This window comes from Micromys minutus (genome assembly GCF_963924665.1).
Source record: "Micromys minutus genome assembly, chromosome: 31".
NCBI lineage: Eukaryota > Metazoa > Chordata > Mammalia > Rodentia > Muridae > Micromys > Micromys minutus.
Window position 1 is genome coordinate 14,084,664 of NC_137966.1, and position 17,607 is coordinate 14,102,270.

Here is a 17,607-nt window from a genome sequence, read left to right on the forward strand (position 1 = left end):
AGTCAAGGGCGGGAAGGGGATTTGATGATGGGAGGGAGGTAAGCAGACAGGGATATGGAACCTGGTGCCTGGGATGATGGGTCGTGGGACTTTCCCACGGAGACAGCGGGAGTGGATAGGGGCCAGGCATTTGGGCCAGGAAGGACTGTGGTCCAGGCTTTCCTCTTACTTCCTTGGGCCATTCGTTAGGCAGGGCCTTGGGACTCCGTGGTCATCTCTGAGATAGGAAGGCCTAAATGAAGGAGCCCGGGTGTTTCCCCAGCTTTTTGGTTTTTGTTTGTTTGCTTGTTTGTTTGTTTGTTTGTTTTACCAGCAACCTTCACAAAAGTATTCACAATATAATTTCCTATGTAATTATTAGTGACAGCCAGGCGCCGTGGTGGAGACCTGTAGCGGGATAGGAAGTTAAAGCCAGGCAGGGTAACTCATTGAGACCTTCTCAAAAAAAGTAGTGAGCACTTGGCTGTTATGTACAAGGCCCTGGGTTCAATCTTCTCTACTTCAAATAGCTCGGAATGGTCGTGGTAATAATGATCAATGTGGGGAAATTTACAAGATCCAGTCTACAGAGGTCTGGTGTACTTCTCTCCCAGGCTGCCTCACCCAATACTGACAACCACTGGATAGGAAATCCCAGGACTAACTAACCTCCGGTGCATCTCTCCCCCCTCCCAAGTTACCCACATAATTGCTAAGAAATACCATCAGCTATTACAGAAACCAAAACTTAGGGTCACACTGTGGCCTCCCTGTGGACCCCAGTTTCCCCGCCAGAAGCCAGATTCAAAACTGTTGTGAAGGTCCAGGGCCAGCCATAGCTGTCTAGGGAATAGCCTCAGACTCTGATATTAGTCTCACAGAAGAGAGGCATCATCTCAAATGTAAAACAATGTGGATCCAAGACCTCCTCTGGCTGAAGAAAATAGACTTTCGGAAACTGGAACTTTGGACCCTTGCTCCCCATCCCCCAAGGTATCCCCTTGGGCAGAGTAGGAAACCTTACGGATACCAGGCCTTATCAGTCCCGTCACTCGCTCAGACCAAGGGCTGGGTGGGGCTCACGGACACTATCTGAGAGCCACCATCTCCAGGGAGTACTCCTCTGCAAGAGAGAGCCACTCACCCACAACAGCAATAGGAATAGTTTTAAACTCTCTGCCCTGTCCTTAATCCTGTGGCTAGAGATGACCCTTCATCACACTGAAGTGGAAGTTGTCTAGTTCATCAGAAAGGTTTAACTGGTGAAACTGAACAGGTTGATTTGCCTCCCATGGTCACCTTTTTTGGGGGGATCTACAGACCCCCCAGTCTGGTCTTTTGTACTTAATTGAGCAGACAGACCTCATCCGAGTCAAACTACTCAAGTTCAAAATGTGCCTTGAGCTTGCGGTTCTGACTATAGATCAGCAGCTCCAGCATTCTGGACTCCACATAGGTCCGGACTTTTGTGCCCACGGGTTGAGAAGCCAAGATGGCCCCTACACAGTCACCAATCCAGCCCACAGCAAATCGTTCCTCTGTTGGAACCACAGGCACTGTTTATAATCTTCCCATCGATGACAGAACTGCTCTTATGCAGTGGCTCTGAGGGCCCAGGATGCAAAACGAGAGTTTGGTGCTATGTGAGGACCTTAGAAAGCACTTGATAAATGTCCCCCACTGATGATGTCACACAAAAGAATCCAGTACAAACTGTTGTCACACACACACAGGATGGCACTGCAAAGCTTTTTAAAATTCCTTTAAACTCTCTCTCTTAATCCTGACATTTGGGCATGCTTTTATTCTCTTTGTTTGTTTGTTTTGAAACAGAGTTTCTCTGTGTAGCCCTGGCTGTCCTGGAACTCACTCTGTAGACCAGGCTGACCTTGAACTCACAGAGATCCACCTGCCTCGGCCCCCTGAGCACTGGGATTAAAGTTGTGTGACACTGAGCCCAGCTACTCTTTATTTTACTTTATTTTATATATTTTATATTCTGGTTTTATTCGAGAGTGGAGAATCAGAAGTTCAAGGTCGTCCTTGGCTATATATTGTGCTCTAGATGCACAAAACCCTGTCTACCCAAAAATCTAATAAAAGGGAATAAATAAATAATAACATAAGCAGCAAGGCCTGGTGGCACACATCCACACATATCAGAAACCTCAGCATTCCAGAAGTTGAAACACAAGGTAACGATTTTGAGGCTTCAAAATGAATTCCGAGCTAGTCTGGACTTCATAATGGGCATTTGTCTCAAAATACAAAAAGGTGTCAGGCATAGTGATGGATGGATGCCTATAACACTCAGGAGGCAAAGACAGGAGGATTGCTACAAGTTCAACACCAGTGTGAGCTGTGTAGCAAGAAGTTTCAGAGGAGCAAGACCTCAACTCGAAAGCCAGGAGAAACAAAAACAAAACAGAAATGGGGCCAGTTAGATAAGTTAGATAGCTTGTGGGTAAAGGGGCTTGCCACAAAATCTGACAGCCTGAGTCCAATCCCAGGGAGCAACCAATTCCCACAGGTTGTCCTCTGACCTCCACACATGTGCCATGGCATGCAACAGTGCTTCTCCCACCAAAAACAGTAAATAAAGTAAAACATTTTTAAATACAAAAAAGAGAAAAATGAATGGCATAACATCTTAAAAGCAAACAGTTGGGCAGCATTTGTGCACTCAGGATAGTATACAACCATCACCACCTTCTGGTTTTACATTTTCACCACCCAACCCCATTCCTCTCTCTCCTGGTCTGATAACCATAATCCACTCTCTCTGTAGACCAGTCTGCCTGCTCTGAAGCACTGCTGTCCACTGAATCACAATGCTCAGTTCCTGGACACTGTGTCTCTCATTTTATATGATATTGTCAAGCTCTGTCTTTGACATTGTCAAGGTCTGTATCATCGCTCCATTTTTATGGCTGGACAGTGTCTCATTGTACAGAATTATAATTTGTATTATAATTTGTTTGCCATACATTGATGGACATCTAGGCTGTTTCCAACCTCAGGGTATCTCAAATAGAAGGATGTGAAATTTTCCCAGCTGGTCAACAAACTCACTAGTGAACTGCATACAAACTACAAACTTCTTTGTTTCTTTTCTTCTTTGAGACAAGGTTCCTGTCACCTAGGCTGACCTGAGACACACTATGTAGCTCAGGCTGACTGCAAACTCACATCAATCCTCCTGCTTCAGCCCCCACAACCATATTCCACCACTCTTTAGTTTAAGATTACAAACTTGCCAAGCCGTGGTGGTGCACACCTTTAACCCAACACTGGGTAGGGGCAGAGGCAGGCAGATCTTTGTGAGTTTGAGGTTAGTCTGGTCTACAGAGCTACTAGTTCCAGGACAGTCAGGGCTACACAGCAAACCCCTGTCTCTCAAAACCAAGAAAAAAATTACAAACTGTTCAGCATTACTTATCAGAATATGGCAGGGTTGGAGATATATCTCAGTGTCCGGTGTCTGCTTAGTACGTACAAGACTTGAGGTTTGATTTCCAGTGTTAGGAGAGAGACTACATACTACAGAGTTGTAGTTTTGTGCAAAACTGACAAAGAAATTATATCCATACTACTTTTCAAATTCCGACACATCAGTAAGACCAGCACAACAGAAAAATAAGCATCTAGATTCTTCAGAAAGAGGAAATCCAGTAGCTGGTGAAGTTGTGAAAAAGGGCACAGCTTCACCACTGGGAAAGGGAATGAGAACCACATGACAATCACTGCATCCTGACCAGAAAGGCTAAATTAAGGAACACTGAGACCAGCTGTGTCAGATGTTGGGGAGAGAAACTCACACCACCAGCAGCAATGCATATTGACCATCATTTGGAAAAGTCTAGCGTTGAAAGTGCATGTGTCAGGGCTGGGCATGTGACTCAGTCAGGAAAGTGCTTGAGTAGCACGCACGAAGCAAACTGATTGTGAAAAAAATTTTCAACACTCAGGAGGTAGAGGATCAGAAGTCCAGGGTCATCCATGGATTCCTAGGAAGTTTGATTGAGGCTAACCTGGGATACATGAGACCCTGTCAGCGTTGCAGTAGGGAGGAGAAAGGACCTTTGGGTTGTTTCCACTTCAGGGTGTGATTGATAATATTGTTGTAATGGTCCTGACTGAAGACCAGCAGTTGCTTACACTACAGCTGACAGCTTCAAGAGAGGCCTAAACAACTGTGTTCCTGAGGTTTATTGGCTATTCTAAAGGATGGAAAGAGAATGACTGTTATATTTGAAAGAAATAACCCACAGTGATGCTCTTGCTATGAACACACTCCCATGCTTCATTTCTCCTGAGTATGTATGCAGTAATGGAAATGCAACAAGACCATGTGGTAAGACCACCTTTAACTTTTATCTATCTATCTGGCTGGATGGCTGCCCATCTATCCATTTATTTATTTATTGATTGATTGATTGATTGATTGATTGATTGATTGATTGACAGGCTGATCTGGAACTCCCTACGTAGACCAGGCTGGTCTCAAGCTAACCAAGATCTTCCTGCCTCTACCTCCCAAGTACTGGGATGGAAGGAGTGCACCACCACACTGCCTTTAACTTTTTGAGGAACGACGACCCAACATCTTCCCAGTATGCACCACTCTCTCTCTCTCTTTCCATTGCACCTCCTCAAGATTGCAATTTCTTTACATCTTCTCTAGCATTTTTATTTTGTCTGTTTGCTTGCTTGCTTGTTTTTCTTTTTTTTTTTTTTTTTGTTTTTATGTATCATTTTATTGGGTAGTTCATGTATTTATATTTCAAATAGTTTCCCCTTTCCCTCTTCCCCCCTTTCCCATCCTTCCTCCCCTTGCTTCTATGAAGATGTACCCCCTCCGACCCACCTACTCCTACCCTGGCATTTCCCTACACTGGGGAAACAAGCCTTCACAGGACCAAGGGTTTCTCCTCTTATTGATGCCAGACAATGCCATCCTCTGCTACATATGTGGCTGGAGCCATGGGTCCCCGATGTGTAGTCTTTGGTTGGTGTTTTAATCCCTGGGAGTACTGGAGGGGTCTGGTTGGCTGATAATGTTCTTCCTATCAGGATGCAAGCCCTTTCAGTTCCTTCAGTTCTTTCTCTAACTCCTCCACTGGGGTCCCTGTGCTCAGTCTGACGGTTAGCTGCAAGCATCTTAATCTGTATCAGTGTGGCTCTGGCAGAGCCTCTCAGGAGACATCCATATCAGGCTCCGGGGAGCAAGCACTTCTTGGCATCAGCAATAGTGACTGTGTAGCACAACCTCCAATGTGTGACAACCTATAAAACTTTACCTCCCAGAGGCTGGGATCATCACCATGGCTGGTGTTGTTTATCTCCTTTGAAGAAGTAGTCGAAAACTCCATTAGCTGATAAAAAGACAAACAGTTGTACATTTGCATTGAGAAATAAAAAGGAAGGCCTGGAGAGATGGCTCAGTGATTAAGAACATTTGGCTAATCTTCCAGAAGATCCAAGTTGGTTTTTCAACACTCCTCTTAGGTGGCTCAGGTAACTCTGAACTCCAAGGAATCAGGTGTTGTCAGAACTTTGTACCCACTCCAACACGTGGCATACAATCACACACACACACACACACACACACATGTAAATAAAAATAATAAATACAGATAAAACAATTAACACAAAGGAGCCAACTTACACAATGAGAAACCAGTAGAGTATCATGCTAAGTAAAAAAAAGTCAGTTTTTAAAAGTCACAATACTGCTGGTTAAATCTTTGGCCCATTTCACAATAACTTCTCTATGTTTATAATCTTTAAAACTATTTATCTTTATTTTATGTTCATTGGTGTTTCCCCTGCACGTATGTCTGTGTGGGAGCGTCAGATCTTGGCGTTGTAGACAGTTGTGAGCTGCCATGTGGGTGCTGGGATTTGAACCCAGGTCCTCGGGAAGAGCAGTCAGTGCTCTTAATCACTGGGCCATCTCTCCAGCCCACCCTCCACCCCAAGTTAGAGTTTTAAAAACATACTTTGGATAACTTTTGCCAAGCAGTGGTGGTACACACCATTAATCCCAGCACTCAGAAGGCAGAGACAGAGGCAGGTGATCTGTGAGTTCAAGGCCAGCCTGGTCTACAGAGTGAGTTCGAGAACAGACAAGGCTATGAAGAGAAACCCTTTCCTCAACAAAAAAAAAAAAAAAAAACAAGAAAATAAAATAAAAAATAAAAATCAATTAGTAGATAAAAATTATTTCTCTCATGTAAATCAGACATGGAGGGACAGAATAGAGTCAAGAAACAGTCTTATAAAAATATGAGCCAGCAAGATGGTTCAGTGGGTAAAGGCACTTGCTGCCATGCCTGTTGGCCAGAGTTCCATCCCTAGGATCTAGATGATTGAAGACAAGACTAGACCTTGGAAATATGTCCTCTGACCTTCAGTTGTGTGCCATGGCACACTAAATGATTAAAATGTAATGAAAATATGGCTAATTAATGTTTACACCCTGTCTTGGCCAAATTGCAGAGAAGCAGCAGCTAATTAGCATGGGGTGGGGGAGCGTACAGTGAATTCAGAGGCTCACACATGCTAGGCAAGCGAATATCCCCTGGATAACCATTCAGGTCGGTGTGAGAAGTGAATTTAATGGAGACATTAGAGCCTTTGCAACAACTGACAGTGGAACAGACACCTATGGATTAAAAAAAAAAAAAAAAAACTAACATGGGCCTAACTCTCACACTTCATACAAAAACAATCTCTCAAAACGAATCACCTATACAAATGTAAAACAAGATGAGACTTTTAGAAGAAACTATAGATTAAATCTTTGTGTTTTGTGGTTAGGTGGTGAATTTTTAGGCATCACTTTATAAGAATTCGTTCTTAAGCTGGGCATGATGATCCACACCTTTAATTCCAGAACTGGGGAAATAGAAACTGATCTAAAAGAGCCAGCCTGATCTACATAGCAAACTCCAGGATAGCCAATGTTGCACAGTAAGACCTGGACTCAAGAAACGGGGCGGGGATTCTTTCTTCCACTTAATTTTGAGAGAGAGTCTTACTATGAAGCCCTAGCTAACCTGAAACTTTCTATGTAGACCAGGCTACCCTCAGGCTCACCAAGATGCCTGTAACTTTGCTTCTTGTGTGTTGGAATTAAATCATTTACCACTAAGCCCACCCCAAAAGAATGAGCTCTAAAATAGAAGCTCAACTAATTAATTAGACTTGATCCAAATTAAAACATTGACTCTATTTAAAAAAAAAAAAAAGACTATTAAGATGAACTGAGGGCTGGGTGAGATGCCATAGTGGGTAGAGACACTTAAAACCAGGCTTAACAGAGTGAGGTAGTAATTCTCTGACCTCCACACGTGTGCACATGTGTGCCCTTCACACACAAAACAAATAAATGGTACATGTAGAAAATTCAAGATGAACTAGAAAATGCAGATTATACACAGAATGCCCATAAATCATGAGTAAGAAAACGGCCCAGTTGAAAGTATACAAGGTACCTTTTATAGGTAGACAGAATGCTTGAGCAGCAACAACACCAAAGATGGCAAACAGGCGCACAGAGAGATCTTCCATCAATGGCCATGGGAAAGATGCAGTTTTCAGCCACAATGCTATGTTGGAATTTACCTGTCAAACAGCTAAGATTCAAAGACGCTGGTACCGAAACATAGGAATATAAAACAGCAAAGACACTCATGAAAATGGTTCGTTAATTCCCTATAAGGTTAAATATGCACTTTTCCTCTACTCTTAGATACAGATGTATGTACAGACATGGGTATGGAGATATAAGATTCTGTGCTCACTCAGAGACTTCTCCGTAAATGTGGCTGAAAGACAAACTGTTGCCTATTCATACTACAAAATAAAAAAATAACCACCTACTGATAAATACAGAAGCAGATGAGTCTACAGAATATTACGCAGGAGGAAAGGAAGCCAGTCTTAAAAGGATACGATACTGTATGGTTCCAGTCACACACATTTTTCTTTAAAAAGATGAATGAGAGTAGCTTAGGTTAGGAGCAAGAGGAAGAAGAGGCTCCAAATGGGTAGCTGTGGAGTTTATGGGATGGTGGAGCTACATAGATCTATCTCTGTGTCAATCTGGGTCAATGAACAAATCAACCTCACTATATGTTAACATAAAACTAAAAGGACCATGCTTTTCATTGGGCACTGGTCAGCATAGAGGGTCAGACTGTTCTCTTTTGTGGACCCATCCCTCCTCCTGGTGGGAGAGAGGACTTCCATGACCTTCCCTTGGTGCTGAATGAGAGGGTCTACTTCTTCCTTGGAGGAAACCCAAGAATCATGGAAACTAGGTGGCAGGGATGGCGCGTACAATGTGTGATTCTGAAATGAGAAAGGACAGTGCAAATCTAGACACAAGGATGACCTCCTGACATGGCTGGGCCCCTATCGCTCCTGGATTCTGTGTGGGACTCCAACACCCTCCTAAGGCCATGGGGGGTGGGCAGGAGCGATAGCGCTTGTAGTCCCACCAGGCCCTGATTCCCATTGTTGCTGGGTCTGATAACGGGCTCCACCCTGCAAGCCCCCTCCCCTCTCCTAACCAGTGGCCTGACAGGCCCCTGACCATGTGTATATAAGGAGACGCTGGGGACAAGCAGCATCAAGCCAGTCTTGAGTGCATTCAGCTCCAGCACAGCCTCCAGCCCTCACTACAGCCCTCCACGACTGCCGCCATGTCTCTGATGAAGAATGAGAGAGCAATCATCATGTCCATGTGGGAGAAAATGGCTCCTCAGGCCGAGCCCATTGGCACGGAGACTCTGGAGAGGTAAGTCCAGGCACCATGGCTTGAGTAAGCGGGTCGGAAGAGGGACGGGAAAGACCGAAGTGACAAGGAGAAGTTAATGAGGAGAAGCCATGGAGGAGGGGTCATGAGGACAGTGTGCTTAGGACCTTAAGGACAGCGGCAGTGAGGAAAACGTGCTCGTGAGGAGGGGGTGCAGGCCGGCAGACAAGCTGCTAGAGGAGTGGGCTGGCATCCACAGACCTCAGAGTCTTCCATGTGGCTCCTCGGGTATTTGGAATGAGCGAGCTACAGGCAGAGTAGATACCGGGCCTTGCCGTGGGAGCCTGGTGCATCAGGAAGTGGTAGGGCAGCCAGTGCTCTTACCCTGAGCCATCTCTCCAAATGCTTTTTGTAATATTCAGTGTAGTTTCTCGTTTCCTTTCACTGTCCTAAACACTGTGTAAAACACGATTTTGTCTTCTGCCTGGTAGGTCTTTAAATTTGTGTACCCCTTAAATTTTGAGCCCAAGGCAAGAGCCAGGGTCCTAGCTCTCCCCCTAACCAACATGCATAAAACTAACGCTTTCTCCCGACCCCCCAGGCTCTTCTGCAGCTACCCCCAGACGAAGACCTACTTCCCACACTTCGACCTGCACCATGGGTCGCAGCAGTTGCGTGGCCACGGCTCCAAGATCTTGGCCGCTGTGGGCGACGCAGTTAAGAACATCGACAACCTCTCTAAAGCTTTGACTAAGCTGAGCGAGCTGCATGCCTACATCCTGCGTGTGGACCCGGTGAACTTCAAGGTGGGCTTGTGAGAATGGAGGGAGAGGTCAGCAGAGAAGGAGACAAGGTGGGGGGGGGGAAGTGGGTGTGATCTCTGTTGCACTGAGCACTAAACTTCCCTTCCCTCCGCAGCTCCTGTCCCACTGTCTGCTGGTCACTCTGGCCGCGCGCTTTCCCAATGACTTCACTGCTGAGGTCCACGAAGCCTGGGACAAGTTCATGTCTATCCTGTCTTCCATCCTGACTGAGAAGTACCGCTAAGCGCCACCGCCACGACCCCCAAGACCAACTACGACCCCTCTCCTCCCCTTCATTGAACCCTCCCTCAAGTCTTTCTCAGAATCCCCAATAAATGGTTGAAGAAGGAAATAACTGGTCCTGTGTTTTCGGTCTCGGTCTCGGAAACGGGGGTGGGGACACTATGGGATGCGCTGGGGGTTAGCAGGGACACTGTGGCTGCTCACTGCCTAGAGGACATTCCTAAAGTGGTTGGGGTAGGGTCTTGGGAACCCCAGAGTCGCAACAGGCAGGAAGCAGAGCAGCCTGCCGTCGGAGCTGCGGCTGGGGTTCTCACTTTCCCAAATCGCTTTGCCTGGTACGTTGGGTGGATACCCGGAATTCCTCAAAGTCTGATGCCACAACTTCTGCCACCCTAGCGGGGGAGGGGGGGCGGTTCCTGTCCCTAAAAGGTAGAGGACTTCCAGTAACTGCCTTCATAGGAGTCATTACGGGTTCTGCGAGTTCAAAGCGAAGGCACTCACACGCAGGGCTGAGTCTATGACTGAGCACCATCCTTTGGCCTCCCTCTGGGCATGTTTCTGTGGACAGGCAGAGGGCCTCTGTGTTCCTGCTGAGCTCAGTGGATCACGGTGGACCGTGGGCCGGGGAGGGAAACCCTGTATGAGGAGGCCCCTAGAGCACTCCATTCCTGTGCCAAACTCAGCACCCGAGAGTGTGGCCACGTTGTACCTGATTGCCTGCCACCAAGCAGCTTCTACTTGCATGGAGATGTCAGGTGGTACCCAGGAAGCAGCCCAAGACCAGTCTTACCATGTCAGGGATATGGGGCACAAAGCTCATCTGAGGTTTCCCCGGGGGCACTTGGCAGTTAGGAGAAACCACATGGCTGCCCTGCGGCTCACAGACCTGCTTAGGCAGGCTATTCACAAACACCAAGATTCCCCACAACTAAATGCCTGTTTAGTTGGAAGAGGCGCTGCAGCTAATCCTCGGATGCCACATGTTTGTGACTACGTGTGTGGTTATGCAGCAAGTGGACCACCCCCGGACGGATTTTACAAGCTCTGGCACTTCGTGTGGACCCTGCCAACTTTCCTGTGAACCTATCCAACCGACCACAGCTGGGTGTATTCAGGAAGAGTTAGTGGCTGAATGGCTGACCCATCTCTCTTCCTATAACTGCTTCCCATGTTCCAGGGTGGTACTGGCCTCCCATCTGCAGGGTGACTTCACTGTGGAGATACAGGTAGAGGGAGACCAGTGCTGAGAGAGAAATACTGCCAAGTCCCTGACCTTGGTCTGTGCGCATCAATTAGCAAAGGCTTCAAAATGGTGTATGACTTCTTTGGAGAGCTAGATGGATTACCTCTCTGTTGCTGGGCAAAGAACCTGAGTATCCCTCAGACAGTCTCCTAGAATTCTTAGATGCCCACTAAAGGTTTACCTTCCTATGTCCCTGGAGTGCTTTGGAGCAAAGGGAGAACTTGGATGGGGGCAGGAGAATGTATTCTTTTCCAAGTCAGATCTGGCACCAAGGCATGTCATACCATTTCCAAACACATTTTTCCATGCCTTCCCTCTCCCTTCATCTCCTTTGTTGGGACTTCTAGTGGTCAATCCCCTGGACTTTTGCTAACCCCTGGGATCGAGTGTATAACCTGATGCCTGGTAGAGTTGGACAGGCCCAGGACCCCACTCCTCTTCCTTCCTAGCATGCTCTCCCTGAGCATGTATCCCTTTTGTCTGAACTGCACAGCATAGAAGAGTTGAGGGTTGCTGGTAGCCACAGTGAGAGACAAATCCCATTAACAAGCTGGTTGATTCTGTGCATGTCTGATCTATAGAGCAGAAAATTTGGAGCATACTAGGGTTTTCAAAAAACTATTTTGAAGTCACAATACACAGTAGATACTTGACTGTAGCTCTGCACCCTAGCCTGGACACTTAAATTTTGGGGCTCGCTTCCATGAGGCGTCCTCATTCGAGTCCTGTCTCCACACTCCCAGGTTGCCTAGGAGGCAAAAATCATCACAGCCTCCAGTGGTTTGTTGGCAAAGAACAAGGGCTAAGGAGATCAAGGTTCGAGAGCTTTGTAAACACCGAGTATATTTCTGTCTCCAGGATGGCACCCCACTGGTGTAGCGAGCGCTAGTCCTTGTCTGGCACAATGCCAGGTCTGTAAAACGGTGCCCTGCCCATAGTTCCCTGAACTCCAGTAGCTGGTGCCGAGGGCCTGTTACTCTGAGTTGTCTGATCTCTAGCTGATCAGAGGGAGGAAGGAAGCTTCACATAGCTGTTTACACGTACAAGCAGCACCATTACTTCTTGGGAAAATACCATACAAGATGGCCTGTAAGATGCCAGGCCAGTGAACCGGCTGAGCCAGGAAAAGCACTTGCCGTGAAGACTGCTGACTGAAGTTAAATTCCCCCAAGACTGCCCTGATAGAAGGAAAGAATGACTCCCACAAGTTGTCCCCTGACTCCCAAACATGGGCCATGGTGCACGGGTGTACACACAAACACACTCAAACAAGCACGAAATGTAACGTGAAATGGTAAATAGTGTTCTCCTCTTCCCAAGCCTGTCTGGGTCTGGGCCACATGAGGTCTGATTGTGCATTTAGAAGTTCCTAGAAACTGTGCAAGAAACATGAGACATGACTAGTTTACAGGAAAACAAAACAAAACAAAACAACCCCAGACTCTGCCTTGCACAGTACTGAGAGATTAAATTAAAGCAGCCAAGGGAGCTTAATCAAGCCCTGACGCCACCCAGCTGTCCTTTCCCAGTAAGGAACCTCCCCAGACCAATGAGCTCAAGCCAGAAACCTGGCTACACTCATCCCTGCTGAGGTACACTTATCACCTTGTTAATCCGTCTCCTGCACACGTCACATAAATGTACAGTGCTCCACACACCCGTTCAGACACAGACTCAGAAAGAACCCACCATGGTTCTCTCTGTTGGTGGTAACAACACTGGGGCTATCTGGGACAAGGTAGAAAGGAGCTGATTATTGTTAGGCCTTCTGCCCTCTCCCCTGCTCTGACTCCTGGGTTGAACAGCAAATACCCCTCAGTCCTGTTTGCAGTCCCTAACTATACTTGCCCCAAACTTTCCCACTCCCCTTTACCCACCCTCACTGTGTCTCCTCATAGGACGTCCAGAAAATTCCTGGAGACCTACGTCCTCAGCTACAACCAGAACCTGACTCTATCTAAGTCAAGACCCAAGGCCAAAAGCCCATGCGCTATGCCATGAAGTGAATCAAAGGAACACTTTCCCCACTCTCTTGGCGGCTCTGAGTGACCTACATGTCCTCCAGCTGCGTGTGTCCTGGGCCGAATTCAAAAGCAACACGTAGGCAGGTCTGAGAAAGGGGTGGAGGTCTCAGAATCCAACCCCAAGGGGTCCAGAAAATGAATGTAGAGCTATCCCTAACAAATGGCCAACAGTACCTCTTTCCATAACCAGATGAAGTCACCCCAGAGGTGGCTTCTCTCTGGACACTTTTCGGGACCTGTGGCTAAGGTGCTGACCTCCAGATACTATTAAACCAGAATCTTAAGGTCAGAACACCTGCCCCCCTCCCAGTCCCGCCTACCATTCCAAACCTGCAAGTCCTGAATATTATCTGTCAGGGTGGCCACCTATCTGTCTATCTGTCTGGGGTCTCTGTGTCACTAGTTGTCACCTTTAACTCTGGTTCTAATATTTGGGCCAAAGGACTTTTCTGTAGCTGCAATAGGCGAGGAGAGCAAGTGGGAACTGCTAGAAAATTCCTATACCTTGGGAAAGGCCAGCCTACCCAGGCTGGTTCTCTCAGAAGACTGAGGAGGAAAGTCCTAACATATAACACCTCCAACAAAATATCATGGAATTGACCCAACACAGCTAGACATAGAGCAAAGCAAAACAAATCTTTAGGGTAATGGTGCCAGTTACTAAGGAAAATGGGGTAGTTTCATAATACCTTGAATCAGTTATTCAGTTGCAAGCTCAGCCTTGAAGTTAAGTAAGCCAGGTGTTCTGGTGGACAACCTCAACAAAAAAACCCGAGAAGAAGAAGCAATAAGATCCCAACTTCCAGGTCAAGCACAAAAGAATGAAAGAGAAAGTTCAAGTCTGGCCCCCACAAAGTGAGAGGTAAACATTAGATTGTGCTATAAAAATAACCATACAAAGAATTAAAAAAAAAAAAAAAAAAAACAGAGAAGAGGGCTCAGATGGCTCAGTGGTTAAGAGCACTGACTGATCTTCCAGAGGTTCTGAGTTCAATTCCCAGCAACCACACGGTAGCTCACAACGATCAGTAATGGGATCCGATGCCCTCTTCTGGTGTGTCTGAGGACAGCTACAAGTGGACTCACATGCATAAAATATATAAGTATTCTTTTTTAATAAATCAGAGAAGAAGGAAAGGATGAGGAAAGGGAGTGAGAGGAAGAAGAAAAAGAGAGGAGGAAGGGGGAGAAGGAAGGATAAAGAAGAAATGGATAACCATTAATTCCCCAGACTTTTTTTTTTTTTTTTTTTGGTATTATTCAGTAAGGGAGTAAGTCCCTCTGCTGTGTCCCTCACCCTAAGGAAGGAAGTTGTGACTGAGCCCAGGAGTTTCCACTCACCACTGCCTCTGATCTTACTGCCTATTTATTTCTGCAGTGCTGGAGACTGAAGCCAGAACCTTCCTCATGCAAAGTGAACATTCTGTATTCACTTACCACCCAGCTTCTGTGTCATTGTTTACTTCTGTTACAAAGATGGGATCTCTCTTTACAGAGACTGACCTTGAACTCCTGGGCTCAAACAATCCTCCTGCCTCAGCCTGCCAGTACCTGAGGCTCCCCATGTGTGACACCAAAACCAGCTCTCAGCATTTCCTTATTCATCCATGGTAGCACTGGGCAGCTAAGATGATGCAAGTCTTTAGAAACTAGAGTCTGGTGACCTGCTCCTGCAGGTCCGTGCATCCAGAAAACTGAGCTAGGGGATTCACTTGAGCTCAAAGTTCAGGCAACCCTGGAAACTAGACCAAGACCTGGGCATACAAAAGGAGCAAAAAGGGAGAGAGGGAAAAGACAAGACAGGAGAAGCCAGGGGAGGAGAGAGTAAACAAAGTGAAAGAGAGGATGGGGGAAAGCTCCTCTGTGGGTCACCAGCATTAAGATGGTCCTTTTTCTCAGAACCAGAGTGAAGTCTGTGCTGAGGCCAGAAGCAGGGTGTGGGCTGGGAAGGAGAATGTGAAACTGGGACCCAGCAGGAGGAGGCAGGGAGGATGGGCACTGCTCAGTTGGCTTTGCTCAACTTGCTTCTCTGCCCAAGGCAGAGGGATCCTAACTTCTTCCCAAACAGCCATCACTGGAGACCTAGGAAGCAGCACAGGGCATGCTGCCAAGTGATAAGGATTCCTTGCACCCAGGGGAGGGAGATCCCCCAAGCCCAGACCCTCCAGGGCCCTTACACGCCTTGCAGGGCAGATCAAGCACAAGCCAGCCAATGAGGACCGCCCAAAGGGCGTGCCCCAAGCGCTGCAGGCATATAAGTGCTGCCTGTCGCAGGTCCAACACACTTCTGATTCTGATAGACTCAGGAAGAAATCATGGTGCTCTCTGGGGATGACAAGACCAACATCAAGGCTGCCTGGGGGAAGATTGGTGGCCATGGTTCTGAATATGGCGCTGAGGCCCTCTTTAGGTGAGACAAGGACCCCGCTCTGTGAGGATCAGGGATCCAAAACGGACCAGGCGCTCAGTGGGCAGCTCCAAACTGTGACCTCAACTTCTCTCTTCTTCCCACAGGATGTTCACTAGCTTCCCCACCACCAAGACCTACTTCCCTCACTTTGATATGAGCCCCGGCTCTGCCCAGATCAAGGGTCATGGCCAGAAGGTGTCTGAAGCTCTGACCAACGCTGTAGGCCACCTGGATGACCTGCCCGGTGCCCTGTCTGCCCTGAGTGACCTGCACGCCCACAAGCTGCGTGTGGATCCTGTCAACTTCAAGGTGTGAGCTGGGACCTGGCAGGGGGCACCTGGAACCTGCAGGGAGGGCTTGTGGAGGTGGCGGGAGTAGGGGGTTCCTTGTGCCCAGGGCAGGGAACACGGTGGTTCCAGGAAAGGGAACACAGGCAGCAGGGTGTCTACTACTATGGACTGACCCTTCCTGTCTCCGCAGCTCCTGAGCCACTGCCTGCTGGTGACCTTGGCTAGCCACCACCCTGCGGATTTCACCCCCGCGGTGCACGCCTCTCTGGACAAATTCCTGGCCTCTGTGAGCACCGTGCTGACCTCCAAGTACCGTTAAGCTGCCTCCTTCGGGGCTTGCCTTCTGGCCAGGCCCTTTTGCCCTCCCTAGCACCTGTACCTCTTGGTCTTTGAATAAAGCCTGAGTAGGAAGAAGCAGGTGTGCCTGATTCTGTCTGCCAAAGTGTTGTGCTTGGTGTGTGGCAAATCTAGCCTGGTAACTATAGGGCAGTGAAGACAAAGTTCAGAGCAAAAGGGCATAACAGGATGCCTACACACACAGGTGCCTGAGTCTCGGCATCCATTGACCCCAAGCCCTTAGTGACTGCCATGGCTTTTCTTCCCAAGCCAAAGGATCATCTTTTGAGGATCTCTATCACAGGTCCTCTCAGATAGTGATGTCCTTAGTACCTCTGTGCTTCAGAGTGGGACTTAACAGAAAAACAGGTAAAAATAGACATCACATGAGCATGTAGGTAGGCAACAGGCAGCTCATACAAAAATGCCTGCTCTTTCCCTCGCTCTCTTTATTTCTTTCACATAGGGCTTCATGTAGCCCTGACTGGCCTAAAACACTTTATATAGCCAAGGATGCCCTGGGGCTCTTGATCCTCTCCAGTGCTGACATTTCAGATATGTGCCTCCAGCCCAGTTTATGCAGCCCTTGGGAATGGAAGTATGCATACATACACATACTAGACAAGCATTCTACTGAGGTACATCTGTAACCCCCCCCCCAATAAAAGCTACTGACAGCAAAGAGTTTGTTTCTTATACAATGTGGCTGAGTCTTTTTAAAAAAATGTCAAGTGAAAGAATAGAATAAAGGTCACACAGTGCATGGTTTCATGTCTGTAAAAATATCAAAAACGAGCAAATCTGCAGGACGGCCAGCAGCCTTCTGGTTGACAAGGCCTTTGGGCAGGGGTTGGATGGTGGTGGCTAGTGGGCTAGAGGTAAACGTTCTGAAAAGGAGTAGTGAAGACTGCACAACATTGTGGGCGAACATGGTATCACTGAGGTGTGCACAGCAAAGAGAGATGAAACACACAGGGTTTGTGTCACATACCTCTAGTTCCAGAATGTGGAAGCTAGAGCTCAGTCACACACACATTCAAATGAGTAAGTATAGAATCTTTAAGGGAGTAATGAACTACTTACCAAGAATGAATCATTGATTCTTGATGTCATCATTGAGATATATTATAGGCACCCATAAGGTCATTGTCCCCAAAGGAATTTACCCAGGCATATAAAATTTCTCATCCACTTAATTCTCACAATTCTGAGAAGAATATATATTTTTTCCTCTGGGTCTGGATTAACCATATATATATATATATATATATATATATATGCATGCAGAGATGGAATTTACTAAAGGGGATTTTTGTGTGGAGAGGTTTAGGTAGAGTCAGGCAGGGTTTCATTATGTGGCTCTCCTGGCCTGGAATTCAATATGTACACCAGGATGGTCGTGAACTCACAGAGATCCTTTTGTATCTGCCTCCTGAGTGCTAGGATTAACCTGTACTGTGCCACAAGACCTAGATGAAAAGGGTTTTTAATGTAGATATAAATCTTTTTTGTTTT

At 47.0% G+C, this 17,607-nt stretch overlaps 2 protein-coding genes across 2 annotated transcripts; both read left to right on the forward strand.

The window, feature by feature from the left end:
* Positions 1 to 8,690: 8,690 nt before the first annotated feature.
* LOC308440219 (hemoglobin subunit zeta) lies at positions 8,691 to 9,790 on the forward strand (the record flags this gene model as incomplete). Its single annotated transcript, XM_080942236.1, has 3 exons — positions 8,691 to 8,785; positions 9,345 to 9,549; positions 9,662 to 9,790. The coding sequence occupies 3 exons, from the start codon at positions 8,691 to 8,693 to the stop codon at positions 9,788 to 9,790; spliced, it is 429 nt and encodes a 142-aa protein (XP_080798362.1).
* A 5,537-nt stretch (positions 9,791 to 15,327) lies between these two features.
* Positions 15,328 to 16,170, forward strand: LOC308440092 (hemoglobin subunit alpha). Its single transcript, XM_080942036.1, has 3 exons — positions 15,328 to 15,466; positions 15,571 to 15,775; positions 15,947 to 16,170. Exons 1-3 carry the CDS (start codon positions 15,372 to 15,374, stop codon positions 16,073 to 16,075), a joined length of 429 nt encoding a protein of 142 aa, XP_080798162.1. The 5' UTR covers positions 15,328 to 15,371; the 3' UTR covers positions 16,076 to 16,170.
* Positions 16,171 to 17,607: the final 1,437 nt, after the last annotated feature.